Source organism: Enoplosus armatus, chromosome 23 (genome assembly GCF_043641665.1).
Source record: "Enoplosus armatus isolate fEnoArm2 chromosome 23, fEnoArm2.hap1, whole genome shotgun sequence".
In the NCBI taxonomy this organism is placed as follows: Eukaryota; Metazoa; Chordata; class Actinopteri; order Centrarchiformes; family Enoplosidae; genus Enoplosus; species Enoplosus armatus.
Window position 1 is genome coordinate 4490520 of NC_092202.1, and position 17629 is coordinate 4508148.

The 17629-nt window shown below is 39.1% G+C and overlaps 2 protein-coding genes across 2 annotated transcripts; both read right to left on the reverse strand.

Moving 5' to 3' along the window:
* Positions 1 to 1320: 1320 nt before the first annotated feature.
* Positions 1321 to 14121, reverse strand: LOC139306249 (Fc receptor-like protein 5). Its single transcript, XM_070930199.1, has 16 exons — positions 14055 to 14121; positions 13623 to 13889; positions 12619 to 12894; positions 12225 to 12494; positions 11852 to 12121; positions 11492 to 11767; positions 10826 to 11104; positions 10439 to 10684; positions 9988 to 10287; positions 9402 to 9677; positions 9019 to 9258; positions 8380 to 8487; positions 8263 to 8278; positions 8066 to 8163; positions 1440 to 1490; positions 1321 to 1328 (listed from the first exon to the last, which is right to left on the reverse strand). Exons 1-16 carry the CDS (start codon positions 14119 to 14121, stop codon positions 1321 to 1323), a joined length of 3048 nt encoding a protein of 1015 aa, XP_070786300.1.
* LOC139306201 (SLAM family member 8-like) lies at positions 1556 to 4473 on the reverse strand. The gene is made up of 4 exons (XM_070930157.1): positions 4395 to 4473; positions 3316 to 3621; positions 2780 to 3067; positions 1556 to 1677 (listed from the first exon to the last, which is right to left on the reverse strand). Exons 1-4 carry the CDS (start codon positions 4471 to 4473, stop codon positions 1556 to 1558), a joined length of 795 nt encoding a protein of 264 aa, XP_070786258.1.
* Positions 14122 to 17629: the final 3508 nt, after the last annotated feature.

Below are 17629 nucleotides of genomic sequence, written 5' to 3' on the forward strand. Positions count from 1 at the left end.
ATAATGACAATGAAGCCGAACCTTGAACCTTATTTCCCATCAGCCTCAGCTGCACTTTGTGTTTAGTGCTAAGCTTTAGCTCAAAGCACTGCTGTGTCTTTTTTTTAGGCATTCAGCTTCTGCTCTGTTCTCTGGCAATTTTAGTAAACGTAAAGAAAATGAATATATATGAAATGGATGGCTCCCTGGTTTTAAGTGATTCATGGCAAACTGTTACCCTGTAGGTTCAGTGTTTGGTATCCCCTCAGCAGTTAAGGCAGAAATACATGACATGGCGTATTCACAACTCTGCAGGTGGAATAATGTGTCAACGTCTTCTTAGTAATTTCTTAAATAGCGCAGACGGCCCTCCCATTCTCCTCTCTGTCACAATATTTAGATTACAGTCACTTCCAACTTGTCGCTTTGGACGTTCAGAGGGTTCAAGTGACCGGCTGACTTGGTAAAACCCTGAGCATGTTTCCTGACATTTCTTTCGAAAGGAGAAGTGATACAGTGACAGTAAAATGGCGCTGGTCAGTGAGTCATTAAAGAAACAGAACCAAGATATAACAGACCAACACACCCTGCCTCTTCACATCCTTTAGATACACTCTGAAATACAAACCAGATGAGTTCAAATGTTTATATTTATTTATTTCACGACAAAATGTCTGCCAAGTTAGGGCTGCTCATTCATTTTTGACATAAAACTAGTTTGACATATGAATTTCAGTGTAATTACAATACTCACAGGTATCGGCCATTAAATAAAAGATAACATACATAGTTACATACAACACACATACAACGTACATACGTAGTATTTAAGAATTCAACAGGAAACAACGTATAACATAGTTTGCCTGAATGGAGGAAAATAATCTACAAAAGATATGACAATGACATTACATAGTTAAACACATCAAATTAAATGTGCTAGTGCATTAAGTTATATACATTCACAGATGCAATTGCATTTCACCACAGGAACCACTGAGCATTGAGTAACCGGAAGAAAAACCACATGGCACCACCAAGTGGCTTAAAGTGAAAACCTGCACTGTGAGAACATTTTAGCAGTGTGAGAAAAAACACCTGAGAAACAGTTGTTGTCCTTCCCTGAGCTTTCTCACTGAACTCTGAATTAGATGCTGACATTTAGCTCATTTCATCCCTTTGGCATATAGCGTCAGAAGTCCTAAATCAATCACCTGGGTACTAAACAGTTGAATTAAAAGTTAAAAGTTATAAATGATGCAAAAACTGCTTATACATGAATGTCGGTTTTCATGGCATGTCGTCTGTGCTTCTCTTGTTTTGCTGATGATGTACTTTTCTTTATGGACCTGGAACCAAATCGGAGGAAACAAGCGAAACAAAAAACAAATGAGAGATATAGAACGATATAGGTGTAGCGGGATAAAAAAAAAGAGGTAATAATGGGGTTTATACTGTACCATTTCCAGCATCTCCAGAGCCTCTGATTGTTTCATAGACAGAACCATCACCTACAGGTCAGAGAGATAATCAGGGCAAGGTCATATAAAATTCCATGTCTTTTAGTCTTTTTTGGCTATTTTCTTTCAATAGTTGTGAAAGCAAACAGGACTGGATGAAGACTGACCACGGAGAAGAGAGGAGTACACAGGCTGTTGAGTTTCATCTTGGTTGACCGTTTGAGACTGGGATAGTAGCCTGAAACACAAACGTATATTAGCAGTAATGCGTAAAAAACGAATAAAAGTAAAAAATGAATAAAGAACATGTACAGTGTGTAGCTGGTGAGAGAAGAGTGTCCCAACCTGTTACAACATGGATCTGTGAAAAAATAGAAATGTCACATAAATTAAACCACTGCTCAGTTTCATGACGTCAGAAACATTCAGTGATTTTGAATAAGAGGAGTTCTCACCTTTTGACTTTGTGTAGCAAATCAGCGAGAGCAGCAGTAGAATAATCAGTGCAATTCCAGTAACCGGCCCAATAATCAATGGTATTAGAGATGAGGAGTTGGACACTGTAATAATAATAGTAATAAGTATATCAATAAACTTTAATCATATAACATTTTCCTTCAAGAAGAAACATGAGACCTTATTGTATATACATGATTACATTACATACAGTACGCACACTTAGTATATACAAAAGATTTAAATGTATTCACGTTCATATAAGATGGATGTTCAGATACACATTTATAGACTTCCAATTCCAACGTTTTAGAAAATTCAGTTATTTGCTGTCTTGGCAAGAGTTAGATGAGAAGCTCTGTGATGATTAGCCTAGCTTAGCACAATGAGCTACAATCAAAAATGCTTTCCGGCAGCTGTTTACACTGTTGCAGCCTCATGTCCCATCCGGGACAAAGAGGATTAAGAAGAAGAAGAAGAGAAGTCAGCAATACATGCCAGAATTTGTTAAAAGTTTAAAAACTGTGTGAAGGTGACGATGTCAGGATAAGGAAAACAGCTCTCAGTATAACAGTGAGAGTTTAGATTTGAGACACTTAAGAATAATTATTTTTGCATCATCACTGTCAGGTGTGGAGTCGCACGGCTGTAAAGTTTGCATCCATTATTTTTTTCACTTGTTGCTGCGGCGGTTCCCTGAATGATACACCGCTTCACCAGCAGAGAATAGACGGAGAGAAAACAACATTGGAGCAACATCAGCTTCATCTGAAAGCACTTTAACTGTGCAGTCATGACACACAGTAATGTTGACCATTATAAAAGCCTTAAAAGATACGGGTACAAAAGTAAAGCAATTCATATTATCTTATCTCTGCACATACCTGGTTCCTGTGGGTTTATTTCTTGTGTCTTGTTGCTGCACTTCACTGATTTGGTTGCCGACTTCTCACTGACTAAATTGTAAATTGTGCAGGTGAATCTGGTGTCTCCGTCCGCTGCCCTGATGATGTACTGCAGCCTGGAGCCACTTGTGGTTTGGTTCCTAACGGTCCAGTTGTAGACGACATTGCTGTCAGAGGTTGCACTGCACTCCAGCAAGACTGTACAGGACTCGTTCAAGGCGTGCCAGGTGGAGTTGTCAGTCAGGACGGGCTGTTCAGTTATGGGCTCTAATGAGGCAGTGGACCCAGAGAAAGCGAAGGCAGTAATAGTGGTTGAATAACAAAGTGACAAAACCGTCTGAAAATGTTGTTAGAGGGGAATTTCTTCCTTGGATTCTTAGGATGCTTGTTGGAGTAAAAAGTTGTGTCTAACAATAAACAATAGGACAGTGTCGGAGACATTAATGCTAATAAATAAGCAAATAGAATTTTACAGCATTTACTAACAAAGTTTGACAAAAACAGAGGACTCTTACCATGAACTTGCAGAGTGATGGTGACTGTTTCCCTTTGTCTGTCATTCACCTCTGAGATGAAACTGAAATCACCTGAATCTTGGAGAGTCAGTCTTCTCACTGTTAGACTTAAGTTTGTGGGGTTTAGATCTAATCTGCCTTTGAAGTGATAATATTCAGGAACACCCTCATCTTTGTCTGCAATTACTGACCCTCCATATTTCCATCTTGCAAAGCTGACCCCTTCAGCTGGTAAGCATGATGAAAGCTCCACAGAGTCTCCAGCCTTTTTGTGGATGACACGTTGACAGCTGGACGCCTCCACGTCTGAAACATGAAAGCAAAACAACAGAGTGAGTACAACATTTTTGTCATTGTCAAATTGATACTTGATATTATGGCTGATAGTCACCACTGTTGAAAGAAAGAAAGGGGTGGGTGACAGAGAGTGATGAGGTTTTGGGTTGAGCTGCATTTTTCTGCAGTGCTATTTACAAAAACTACGATTATGTGAAACTGTCACAATCTCCTCCTCAGTTCCCCTCAGTCCCTGTCTCCAGCCCATGCTCACTTCTCCCGGGCCATATTTGTTCCTCCAACTCCCCAGACATGCAATCCTCGAGCCGTCTTCCTCCATACTTCCTCATTCACTTGCTCACTTGTTCTCACTCCCCTCATCAGCCTTGGTTCCCTGTTTCTGCCTGCCTCTCTAGTGTTTTGGACCTTGCTTTATGGACTTGGATTTGTTTGCCTGTGTTACACTGCTTTCCCAGTTTTGTCCCTTGCTTGCTTCCATAAGTCTTTGTCCCAAAAATTATCTTTCTGCATCAAGCTCTGCCTCATTTGTCTGCATTTGAGCCGTATTTCTGGTGTTCCTTGCCACCCTGCTTGCACAGCAGTGACAGAAACACAGGCAATGCTCTACATAAGGCAAAGAAATGCAATAGAACAACATTAGAAAATACAACAAAAAGGAAACTTTGATTAAATTAGTTTTCATGTAATTGTAAACACGTAAGATTCACATGATCTGTAGACATCCAGGAAATACTGTAAGCTTGACCTGACATATACCTCTTACAACTGTAAATATACCATACCATGGAGGAAGACCCCAAACAGCAGAAGAGCACTGCATGAAAAGACGCAGCTCGAGCATCGGAGACGACCATCAGCCATTTCTGTGGGGAGAGCAGCAACATCTGTTTCCTCTTCTGGTCAATCAAACTCTGCTGTGACGAGTTGAGAGAAAAAAAATGATGGGGTGAAGTTGAGACAGCAAGTAGAGCTTGCAGTAAAAAAATAAAAATCATTTACCATCGTACTATTTCATATTGGCAGGTGACCAAAAGTACATCACTATAAACCCTGGTAATTGTAGACCTGACAACATTATGAACTAGAAACTAAACTACACACTGAATAAAGTTTACCTACCAAACTGTATCTATATACTGCTGCAAAGAGACATATGTGATCTGGACGTGTAGAGTATTTGTCTCAATCCTGTCGTCAGATATTCTTGCAAGTCATTTAGTTCCAAGTTAGTATTGCAGCATTTCTGTTTGCACATGCCTCTGCAGAAGTGGTTTCTATAACATTATTTTTCAGCTGGTTTGATGTTGTCTTTAAAGTTGTCCCCTTGGGCATTCAGCAGGATCAGCTGCTCAGCTGACTGGAAATACTTGGTGAAGCCAAGACAGCAAACATTGCCAAGTTTGTTGAAATGTAATTTATTTCAGTAAAAATAACGCTGGTCAAATCATACAACAGACACGTCCGACCCTTCATTGAACCTGACGAGTTCAACTCTTTTTTTATTTGACAATATTTCTACAAAGAGAGAGCTATTACTTCTTAAAGGATTTGTTAACATAAAAATGTATCTCAGTGTAATTATGATACTCATGGGTATTTACTTCATCACAACAGAAGAAAACATTCATACATATAGCAGGTACCATTATTTTCTGATGAATGAAAACAAATTTGCTTTTAACATTATTATTATTAAATGATCAACAATAATATTACATAGTTAAATAAATTAAATATCATGCATTACATTATACCCTCAGAGATGCATCAGTGAAGATATTTGACCACAGGAACTATAAAGTGGCTGATAAAGTAAACCTGCACGCATGAGAGACAATGCTTACAGATTGGTTGAAAGTTTAGTCTTGCTACAAACTACATTGTGAAAGACCAAACTTAAAAATGATCAGGACAGTACAGTTATACAAGGACAGATGAATTTACATGAATGTATTATATGTTCTTTTTAACACACTGAAGAGAAATAGTTGTTGTCCACTTTGACCGGTGAAGCTGTACGAGAAGAGACGTTTACCATAAAATACACCTATGTCATCTGCATACAATCCAGACTGTACATTTTCCAACTTTTTGGTAAAAATTCGATTTTCAGACATGATCATTCCAACCACAGAAAGTGACAAACTGAACACTTTATTGTCCGTTTACACTGAAATTTGTCTTGCATCACACACTCCACCAAGCCTCAGAATAATGATTAACAACAGTGAGTGAGCACTCTGAAAAAGCCGGACCAACATTAGATCTTTTATCTCTAAAGTGGTAGAAAGTTTTTCAGCTATAGTAAAGCTGACTTTTTACAATCTGATCACATTTCAGTATTGATTTGGAGTCATTAGGAGAAATTCATCATACGTAAATAAACAGAAAAACAATAAAGAAAGGAAATTGTGTGATCACCTTTAGCATGTCTGTAGTGTATTCAGCACTAAAGACTGACACTGCATTAGATGTTATCAAACAGGCCGAAAGACTATTAAAGAGTTAAACACAGGTATTGCCAACTATAGTTGTTGATAAAGCAAATATCATAACTTTCAGCCACTAGCTAAGATCCTAACTACAAAAGCACGTTGATAAAAACCATGAGTTGCTCTCAGAAAAAGTGGGCACATTTCTGTCACTTTGTTTTTCTCATATCAATCATTTTCCTTAATCTGAGCAACAAAAAAATTAATGATTTACGCACAGAACGACCCCTGCAGTGTGCCTCATTCTCACGTTCAGCAGTGAAACTGCAGCCACCGCAGAGAAGGAAAGAGGTGTCATTTCCTATTAATTACATCAGATGTCTTTTCGTAACAACTGAGGCGCCCATGATATAATCTGACAGTATCATGGCAGGTGGCTGGAAGTCTCCGCATACTGCTCTGTTCATGCCTACATGACAGGTGAGCAGTATACAGGGGCATACAGTAACTTTTCATCAGCTGAGAGGATTTCAGATAAAGGGACTTTCTTTGAGTATATCATTTTTGATATTGACAATAAATATCTCTGTTATATGTAACATAATGACCAAGAGTTTTCTCATCGTTAACTTAAGTATGTCACCCTCATTAAAAATGTACTTTCTGCTTTGCAGTCAATTATTACTTCACTCTTACTGGCTTTAAGTCGGCACTATGGTGAACATGCTCAACAACTGATGAAGACCAGAACTGCAGAGACGATAAAACCAAACTGCCTTCATATATAAAACGATTAATAATGAGATTACAAACATTTAACTGCCAATTCAAGTTATCTACACAAGTTTAACAACACTGGAGATAACAAACCACCCTGCCAAACTCCATTACTGACATGAAAACACACAACATATATAGTCCTATGCCATCTAACCTACAGCAGTATTACATTATTGCTACAAAAATACACATAATAAGTATAAGTACGAAAGAAAATTCAGCAGAAATCAACCAGGAATTAAATCCAACATAACAGAATCATTCTTTCATATTATCTGCTTTCAAACTTCACAAAGTACCATGTGTCTGATGTTTGGATGCAGGGCTGTCAACACTGTTTAAACATGAATGTTGTTTTTCAAGTCGTTCTCAACGCTTCTCTTAATTTGCTGATGATGCGCTTCTCTTTATGGACCTGGAACACAATCACAATAAATACAACTGAAAAATATGCTTTTAAATGCATTTAGACATATATCTATAGTGACTATAATTTGGCATCTATACTGACTCATAGCTTTGTGTACCTTTTTAATGATGATGTTGATGATGATATGATACAGTTTTAGTAATTAAGTAATTAAAAAGCAAATGAGCCAGTAGCCAAATAGCTAATGTCAAAATCTGTACCTGCAGTTGAATCTGGACTCATATTACTGTTGCCAGAGCTTTCCGCTGGATCATCATGTATTCCTGTTAAAATAATAATATAACAAAAGTGAACGTTGTCTTTTACACCACACACAAAGAATGTGGATACCAAAGTGTACTTTTGGCAATCAGGTGCTGACGTTCAGCTGTCCACATACTTTTGGCCATGTAATATATGTACGTTTGGGGATTGCTGGTTGAATTAACAATCAATGAATTTACTTTTGATGTTTCATATTTTGTGTACTCACTCCTCTTTCTGAAACCTTTCAGCTGAATCTGAGATATGACATTTCTGTAGTCATCTGCTCGTTCACCTGAAATTAGAAATGTTTTTACTGGCTTGAACTTTGATCACTCAGTTAAAATCATGTCATTTTGGACAGCTGTGCAGGAATCAGAGTTTATACTGTACCATGTTCAGTGTTTCCAGAGCCACTGATTGATTCATAGACACTAAGATCACCTACAGGTCAGTAAAAATCAAGACAACATCAAATGAGTCACTTCAAGTCCATGATATAACTTATAACTATATATAACTGGATATGAATTTGAAAGATTGTTAGAAATAGCTGTGAAAGACTGACCATGGAGAAGAGAGGAGTATACTTGCTGTTGATTTTCATCTTGGCTGACAGTTTGGATTGTAGCTGAGCTCTGATTGGTTCTCTGAGACTGGAAGACCCTGAAACATGTCGCAAAAAAATGTACACAAGATATGTAAAAACTAGTAAAAGTAAAAAGTTAATATGTTATGCTTAAGGTGGGTGAGTGTGGTACCAACCTGTGACAACATGTATCTGTGAAAAAGACAGTAATTATTACTGTCACATGACATCAGAATTCCTCAGTGATTTTTAATAAGCAGAGTCATTTTAAGATAAACAGGAAAGGGTCTCACCCTTTGACTTTTTGTACCAACACAGCAGCAGCAGTGGCAGGAGAACAATCAGTAAGATCCCAATAACCAGCCCAACGGTCAACAGCACAGGAAATGGAGAGCTGGACGCTGCAATAATAAAGTATTAATGAACTTTGTCTATGAAGGATTACACAGGAGGGGGCCTCAATGAGGGGTCTATTGGGCAGCAGGACTGAAAGCACATCAGTGATGTGGAAAAATATTAAACAAAAACATTTTTGTTCAATTGAGTGACTTTTGTGCTCTTTTCTGATTAGTAAAGCTGTACTGAGGAAGGTGTTTGTATATTTATAAGTGGTAGTCTCTCTTAGACAGACTTGGGTACATCAGCAGCAGCTAATTTGTGTTTTCTTCGCATTTTTATTTTTAACCTCTATCACCAGTACCTGGTTTTCTTAAATTTTGCTCCTTTACAGTGAGCCTTGTGTAACATTGTACTGTGTAAGGTCATTAAGTGATGAAATGTTTGTGTTGTTATGGATGCAGACTATTTAATGCAAAAAAATAAACCACACCATTTGGCAGCTGATGATGATTCATTTACTTGAAATCTGCTGAAAGTAAAGCTATTGTAGCACACATAAACTAATGAAGACAGGCTGTATTAATCATACTCACACTTTACTGACATCCAACTCACTGGTGACCCGTTCCCTGAATATTCACACCTGTAGAAGCCTTCGTCTGACTTTGAGACTGCAGAGATATTCAACATCACTCTGGTGTCATTTTGGATGATTTTGTCGTTTCGGTAGAAAGTGACGTGGGAAAGTGTTTTTTGTGTCATCGATTTGCAGCCGAGAGTCACAAAATCTCCCTCAGTCGCAGGAAGGACAGGGCTCACCAGGATAATAATATCTGTTAAATAATGATGAACAATATGAAAGCTTGTTTACGGCCAAATGTTGGTTATTGCTAGTTACCTTCATTTCTCATGTAGCTAAAGTGTTCTCCTCAGTCTGTTTAACACATATGTATAAAGAAAAGTAATGAAAACCTACAATGTGCAGTGATGTTGACTGCATTGCTGAACTCTCCTGATCTAGACTCACACCAGTAAACTGCATTACTGGGCTGCTGCCTTTCTACGTAGCACGTGGACCCAGTCATTGTCCCCCAGCGAGCGCAGTATGCTGAGTATGACAGGTGGTTGTCCTCAGTAAACCTCCTCACTCTCCACTCAGTCGAGTTTCCCTTGCAGTTCAGTGAGACAGTTTCAAACATGAAGTGCTGCGCTCTGTCAGGACTCACTATGAGAGACGCTGGTGGATGAAAATCTGGGGGAAAAAAACAATGCAACTATACCTTTTATTGTGTTTTAATTGTTGTTGTTAAATCAATTGTTGAGCATTAAAAATGTTGGTGAAACAGTTAAACAATCACAGGAGTTACTTTTTGTTGCCTGATTTTTCCCATTGTGTGTCTGTGCAACTGCCGAGAGCATAGTCTCTTTTAACAACAGCTGTATGTGAAATTAGTAGTTAATTACTGTAAATTGATTGTTAATAAACAAAATAATTTGACAGACTGAGGTAATAACATAGCATTTACTGTTTGAGAGAAGAGGGGGAAAACAGACAAACCTACCTCCAGACCAGACAAATGTAGGTTCACTGTACAGAGTGTAAGACTCTGGATCTCCTCTTCCAGCTCTGCACACATATCCTGCCGTGTGCGTCTGTCCATGAACCATGTAGGAGTCCTGATCAGTCCCATTGCTGCGGCCAGGTAGCAGCTCAAGGCTGTAGGAGCTGCCTGATAGTTTGGGAATAATCTTATACCAGTAGAAGCTCCATCCTGCAGAGGGATCTTTAACGCTGCAGCTCAGAGTGACTGAGGCTCCAGGACTCAGCCATAACGGAGACACAGTGAGGACAGGCTGGGGTTCTGTTGGAAAGGGATTTTCTCAGAATGAAAACAGGCTTTGATTTATAGTCATACAAATGCTTTCGACAAATTTGAAAGTTTTAATGAATTTTCAGTGTGAATGAAACATAATCCGACTTACTATAAGATACGGTCAATTTGAAGGAAATACTCCACCCTGTTGAATTCTGTTGTGCTCTTTTCAGTCTGCTCTTACACCAGTAGTCTCCACTGTGTGATGAAGACGCAAAACTAATCCTGTATTCATTTTGGTTTGGAGGTTTATATGAGCTGGTTGTTGTCCATTCGTACTCCCACTCAGTGTCTCCTCCCTGGATCTCACACCTGAGAGTGATCGTCTCTCCGTGGTATATCTGAGGCCAGCTGGGTTGCAGAGTCACAACAGGCTTGTTTGTGACTATTCATGTTCAAAGGCACACAAAAAATGACAAATGAAAAAGGTTATATCAGCCATTTTAGCCCTGGTCTCAAATCATGGACACACAACAGATTTTTAAAAGATTTCTCTTACAAAAAATGTGTAATATTTTAATGCCACACTCACCAATTTTGTGAATGTTGATTGAGTCGCTGTACTCTGTGTAGTAAACTGGGTTTCCTCTTCGTCCAATGCACACGTAGAGTCCTTCCTGTGAGACACTGATTTGTCCAACTGAGTGACCGTCTTCTGTGGTCAGGGATTCAGATGGTGTCTCTCTTCTGAACCACATGTACTCCCAACCAGGTGATGATGGGTTCACAGAGCAGGTCAGGGTCACACTGCCCCCTGCTGGAAAGGCTGTGTTGTCAGCACTCAGTTCAGCCTTTGGTCTGTGTGCTGTTCAGTTCATAAAACATAAAAAAAAGATTATTACTGCCTCTGTGAATTCGTCCAATGTAAATCACTTAATGAATATCGGTTGGTAATGAATCTAGCTCTATCTTCCAAACAAATCTTCATTTAATCACTGTTCTAAATGTCTGTGCAAGGCAAACAGTACTGTAGGTACCAGACAAGTCGTTATTGAACTGAAGCGGTAAAACTAACCTAACCTAATGTGACAAACTGAATTCCAACACACACACACACTTAAATGATTCATGATTTAAATTCTCTTTTTCTTCTCCCGGTGACAACATGCATTAATTGCCACAGCAGAAGTCATAGAAAATAACAAAACTAGGCATCATATACATAAAGTGCACAATACACAGTTCAACTCACATGAAACTATCAATGTGACGACGTCGCTCCACTCTGTTGAGGTATACAAGTCCCCTTTGTGTTTACCCATGCACCTGTAGTTCCCACTGTTGTACACAGTAGCACCCCTGATCCTGTGTTTATTGTGTGTTGGAATCGTGTTTGAGTTGGGTTTGCTCCATTCATACTCCCACTCAGTGTCTCCACGTCCATGAATGTCACACCTAACTGTGATTGTCTCGCCACTGAATATCAGAGGCCAGTTGGGCTGCAGGGTCACAACAGCCTTGTTGGATACTGTTCAAATAAACAGAAGCAGAAAATAATCAGAGGAAAGTAGTTTTGAGCTTTAATTCTGAAAACCAAAGCACTAACATTCACCTCTTTTCTCAATGGTGACTGAATCACTGTCCTCTGTGAAGACAGCTGGGTTTCCTCTCCCTCCTCTGCAGTAGTAGATGCCTCCTTGTGAGATACTGATAACTCTATCTGGTCGACCATCTCTAATGATCTGGCTTTCAGAAAAGACTGAGGTTCGTCTGAACCAGTAGTACTTCCACTCAGCAGCGTCCCACACAGAGCAGATCAGTGTTTCGTTGCCCCCGACTGGTATGGTCCTCCTGTCAACCATAACTGTGGGCCTGGGTTTATCTGTTCATTTTTGTGGGAGGAAAAGTTATGTTTTCTGTAGATGGATGGATGAAAACACACAGAGAAACACGACACAGCATGAATGAAAGACAAACTGACTTACGTGATACTGTCAGTGTGAAGGCATCACTCCACGCTGTTGAGGAATACAGGTCTCTTCTGCCTTTACACCAGTACTGTCCACTGTGGAAAACAGAAGCGCTGCTAATCCTGTATTCACTGTGTGCTGCAGGTGTGTTTGAGCTGCTTGTTCTCCACTCATACTCCCACTCGGTGTCGCCTCCTCCCTTGATCTCACACATGACAGTGACTGTCTCACCACTGACTATCCGAGTCCAGTTGTGTCGCAGGGTCACAAAGACCCTGTTGAACACTGTTCACACCAAAAATACACGGTTAACATTCAAACGGAAACATCAACTCAACAGAGAAAACTTCACAGTTTTCAGTACTAATCCTGGTAATCAGGAATTCATGACAAAAAAACAAAAACTCACAAGTTATCTCAATGCGATACACATCACTGTGCTCTGTGAGGAAAACTGGGTTTCCTCTTCGTCCCCGGCACCGGTAGATGCCTTCCTGTGCAATGCTGATGAAGTTTTCTGTTCCGTTCCCATCCGTTGCGATCATAGCGTCATGGGAGTCTGAGGTCCGTCTGAACCATTCGTATTTCCAGCCTGCAGAGCCGTCCACAGAGCAGATCAGTGTCACAGTGCCCCCGACTGGTATAACTGACCTGTGTGCTCTCAGAGTGGCCATGGGTCTGTGTGCTGTTTGGGTTAGAATAAATAGAATATAACATATATTTATGATATCTTTCTGATAAGTACATATCTTTAAAGAATTTATTAGCTCGCCACATTACTGTAATGATTTGGAATAGGACACATACAGGATAGCTTCAGAATCAAGACGGCAGACGGTTCAAGTCCACTACTCTCACATGACTGCAACATACACTGTTTCCAATGCACCCTTTGCTATTTGGCAGTGCACTTAAGCTGTCAGTGTTCACTCTTCATACACCCCTCCTCCAGTCCAGCATACACATGTAGGCCCTAAGTCTGTGCTCCCAATATAAACTCGCTACATATTCTGCATTCACATAATAATAGTTGGCCAACTGAACTTCCACAGTGGCTTGGCTTTTATGTAGTGCCGGGAGATTTACTTGATTAATTTGATTAATTTGAATTTTTATTTCAGTGAAATGGCTACATCATGAAAACAAGTTATTACACCATGCACAAAAAAAGTGACTAATAGTCAAAATAGCTGGCTGCATCAGCTGCCTTGAGCCATGATATAAACTATATATATACAAATAGTTACGTATACATGCATATACGCGGCCGTTTACGAGACTAACTGGCTAACTGGATCTAGCAGTAGGTCGTATGCGGATTCTTGATCACGTCTGTGATAGTGGTGATCTCAACACGGCTGTGCTACAGTTGATGGTAAACATGTAGTAGTAACAATACATTTGATCCCTTACCTGATACAGAAAGAGTGACGTTGTTACTCTGCTTTGTGACACTTGTTGAGCCCTTGAGACGACCAATGCACTGATAATCACCACTGAAGTCGGCCCTTAGCTTGACTGAATACGAGTTTTTCGTATTGAAGGAGACAACTTGTTGGCCGTTCCTGTTGAATTTGTAATGCCACTCAGTGTCATTTCCTTCTCTCATGTCACATTTGAAGGTAACATACTCTCCAGTAAATAAATGGGGCGAGTTGGGCTCAAAGGTCAGCTCAGCATCTGGAACTCAACACAACAGTAAAATGCAATGACACACACTTAAGCACTACTTTACTGAAGTCATATCATAGATGAAGTTAAAACATAAAAAGAACATGTGATTAGAGGTGAAAGTAGCTGGAGATTTAAACACAAAACTGAAAAGAAAGAAAATTGTTCAGTCACCTTGAGTGCGTCCGCAGTAGAGGAGTGTATTCAGCGCTATGATAAAGATTGATACCTCATCAGACATTATCAAACTGGCTGAACTATCAAATAGATAATAAACAAAAGGCTTTTAAAAACAGCTGGAGTTTCACCAACAGCAGCTACGGTTGGACAAACATCCTCACTACTCAATACATTTTCCTCAATCTGCACCTTTCAAACAGAGAAAGTCACTGAAGTACTCACAGAATAACGACAGCACACAGAACAAAGTGTGGCCCATCCTCACATGCAGCACTGAAACTCTCTGAAAAACAGACAGACTCTCGCTGGAGAAGGACGACAAACAGAGAACTGAAGTTACATTTCACATAAATATGAGACCAGAGGTTTTCTATGAGCTCGTGAGTTTCACCCATTCTCTGCTTCCTTCTCTCACTGCCACACCGGGTTTGACCACATATTTTGACATGTGTGGTGTGTTTTGTGTGTACACAGATCACAAGAAAGAAATAATGGACATGCTGAAATGAAATATAATGTAATGTACTTCATATCAGAGTTCTTGCTGTAAAGATTTCATATTTTGGAAGATTTTTGTTATTTTTATAACACTTAAAAACAAACAAAACAAAAAACACAGGGTGCAATGGCGGACTAGCCCAAAATGTAATCAGTTCTTTACTGGTTAAGAGGTCCAGATAAAACCCTTTGTCTTGTGAATTCAGTGTTTTATTGGTAATAATCTCAGATTTGCATGTTGGCTAAATTCATAAACAATACAGGCATTCACTGAGATCAAAACAGAACAGACTTTCACACAAAGAACACAAAGAAAGTTGTTGAAGGGTTGCTGGCAAGATTTGATCAGAAAATACATCTGTGTCATCAGCTTAGATCACATAGTTGTCACAATCCAGCTCGATGAAGCACGCAAAAAAGGACGACCACAAGCGAGATGTGATTTTAAGAGGTGTATTTTTACCCAAAATAGACTGAAAACTTTATGTGAAAACGGTGTACGAACGGCAGTTTACAATATCGGTGGTGTGTGTGGTGCATCGTCTTGTAGAGGTTCCCATGTTATGGTGAAATTCAAGCTTCTGCTTTGGTCATAACTGCACGCAAGTGAGCGGGCGATCTGTCTGGACAACATTAGATCTTTTTTCTCTCTTAACTTTGCCACAAACATACAGCAATCGCCTGGGTACCAAATGAGAAAAAAATTTGACTCAACTTCACTTCCTCACACCTACATCAGGTGCTGCTGGGTAGATGCTGCCGTCATCATCACATTGATGTTTTATTTCCTGGTATAGCATATGGTATGTTTTATTTCATGGTATAGCATAATAGCAATGTATCGTTTGAATGGGCTTGACACTGAAAGACTATGTTCAAAATCCCTAAATGTATTATATTATATAAAATATGTAAATAAGTAATATAATGATTTTTATCCAATCAAGACAACAAGATAGACACATTTCAAGGTCAATAAAGTACGTTTAATTCCAAGTGTTGATTGGTTAGTAACAGCCGAATACAAACAGGTTGATACATAACAAACACAACACAACATACAGTCTATAGATCTCAGCTGTAACATGTACAGAGTTACAGAATTCAGCTTTAAGCCATGAACGTAACATGTGGATAGATGTTTTAAATACTTTACTGAAATACTTCACCTGAATCCTGACATTGTAATTTTGGAAGTGTTTGTGAAACTCTGACAATATGTCCTCGATTTTTATCACAGCAGGTCCCAAAAAGAAAAGATGAAGCTGTAGCTGAATGGACAGTTAGGATTCTGGATAAATAACTGTACCTGTGGCCGATCCTAATTTCACATACAGGCCTACCCTCGCTAACATGCATTGTCTGACAGGAATGCTAAAATCATTTAGCAGAGAACAGAGAACAGATACATCGATATATATATACAAAAGCAAAACACCCGTGCAGTTTGAGATCACTAATGATGAAACTGAGCCAAATAGTGTGAGTCTGATATTTGGATAGCAGACGATCCGGTTGTGTTGTTGCTGCCAAGATTGCTTAAACATGAATATAATTTTTTAATGTTGTCATCTGTGCCTGTCTTGTTTTGTTGATGATGCACTCCTCTTCATGGACCTGGAATAAAAATCACGAGAAATATCTAAAAAGATATGAAGATGTAAGGGCTCTATTTGACGGCATTTACATTATACACATGATAAAGCAGCATTAAGCATACAATATCATCAAGCTTGTTCCCAGTTAGACCTCTAAGTGAACAGTTATCTTTAGTTTCCTCGACTTGTTTTTGAATACATTCACAATTTGAGAATGTTTTACAGCAGCAACAGAATGCAAAAATCAGATTATAGCTAATTATAAAAACCCCTGAAACAAGTTTTGCTCTGGTGTCCAGCTGATTCTGGCAACTTGAGTTAGAGAAGCAACAGGACAAAACAGCATGAGTGGGCACAACCCATGCTGTCAGTTCCTCTTTACACATGAAGACATGTGCTGCTGTGATAGCCTAATTTAGGCAATGTTGACACCGCAGCTATTGCATAATCTGCATAACTAGATATATATGTAAAGAACATGCTGAAAATATTTGAATCAGCAACAAGAACCTTTTATTTGGGTGGTTTTGGCCTTTATTACTATTGCAGGAATCTGGGAAAATAGCAACAGATACATGCACTTTTGATCAATTTCCTCTATGTAATTCTCACTGATGACATTATACCCTTTTATCAAAATGTAATTCTACACAAATAAACCGGTGGCTTAATATGTGGTGTTATACATTAGTGTTTGTACCTGTGGCCGATTTTAGATTCAGATTATAATAGTCGGAGCTCTCCACTGGATCATCATGTTTACCTGTTAAAATGATCATGATATGAAAATGTTTTACAGTACAAATTCATTATTTTGTCTTGATTTCATGTTTCATGTTTTGTGTCATGCTCACTGTTTATGTCGAGGTCTTTCAGCTGAATCGAAGGAAATAAAACCTCACTGTATTCATTCTCTGTCCCACCTGAAATAAGAGTGCTTTTACTTCCTTTAAAATTTGCTTCATTGGTTATAACCACATAAACATAGGTGATTTTATTATTTCCGACAGCTGGACATTAAAAAAAAAGGTTTAAACAGTACCGTTTCCCGTGTTTTCAGAGCTTCTAAAGGATTCATAGATAAAGACATCACCTGCAGGTCAGTGAAAAATCAAGACAAGTTCATGATATCAATTTAAACTATAGCTGTCTTGGATATGGAAAGCAGAAAGCACTTCGGACCTGAACAGCTGGTTATATAACAAACTGTTAGATCAACAAGTCCTATTCTTACAGTTTGTGGCACTTTTAAATTTCCTTTTACAAACCAGCTGTTGTGAAATAGTCGTGAAAGTATTATATGGAAGGCTGACCGTGGAGAAGAGCGGAGTACACATGCTGTTGAGTTTCATGCTGGTCGACTGTTAGGTCTGTAGCAGCGCCCTGATTGGTGTTCAGAGACTGGCTCGCCCTTAAATGTGCAGTAAAATATAGTGAATGTAAAACGAAACATGGAATGCACTGCTGTTACAT

What these genes read in the sequence shown, in the direction of transcription:
- LOC139306201 (XM_070930157.1), bottom strand. Translation starts at nt 4,473, where the DNA reads ATGGCTGATGGTCGTCTCCGATGCTCGAGCTGCGTCTTTTCATGCAGT. An exon ending in CATCACTCTGCAAGTTCATG is followed by an intron (nt 3,068 to 3,315) that starts GTAAGAGTCCTC and finishes CTGCCTCATTAG; the next exon opens with AGCCCATAACTGAACAGCCC. An exon ending in AATAAACCCACAGGAACCAG is followed by an intron (nt 1,678 to 2,779) that starts GTATGTGCAGAG and finishes TTTGTGTTTCAG; the next exon opens with GCTACTATCCCAGTCTCAAA.
- LOC139306249 (XM_070930199.1), bottom strand. Translation starts at nt 14,121, where the DNA reads ATGTCTGATGAGGTATCAATCTTTATCATAGCGCTGAATACACTCCTC. An exon ending in AGTCACCATTGAGAAAAGAG is followed by an intron (nt 11,768 to 11,851) that starts GTGAATGTTAGT and finishes TTATTTGAACAG; the next exon opens with TATCCAACAAGGCTGTTGTG. An exon ending in ATACTCCTCTCTTCTCCATG is followed by an intron (nt 1,491 to 8,065) that starts GTCAGTCTTTCA and finishes TCTGACCTGTAG; the next exon opens with GTGATGGTTCTGTCTATGAA.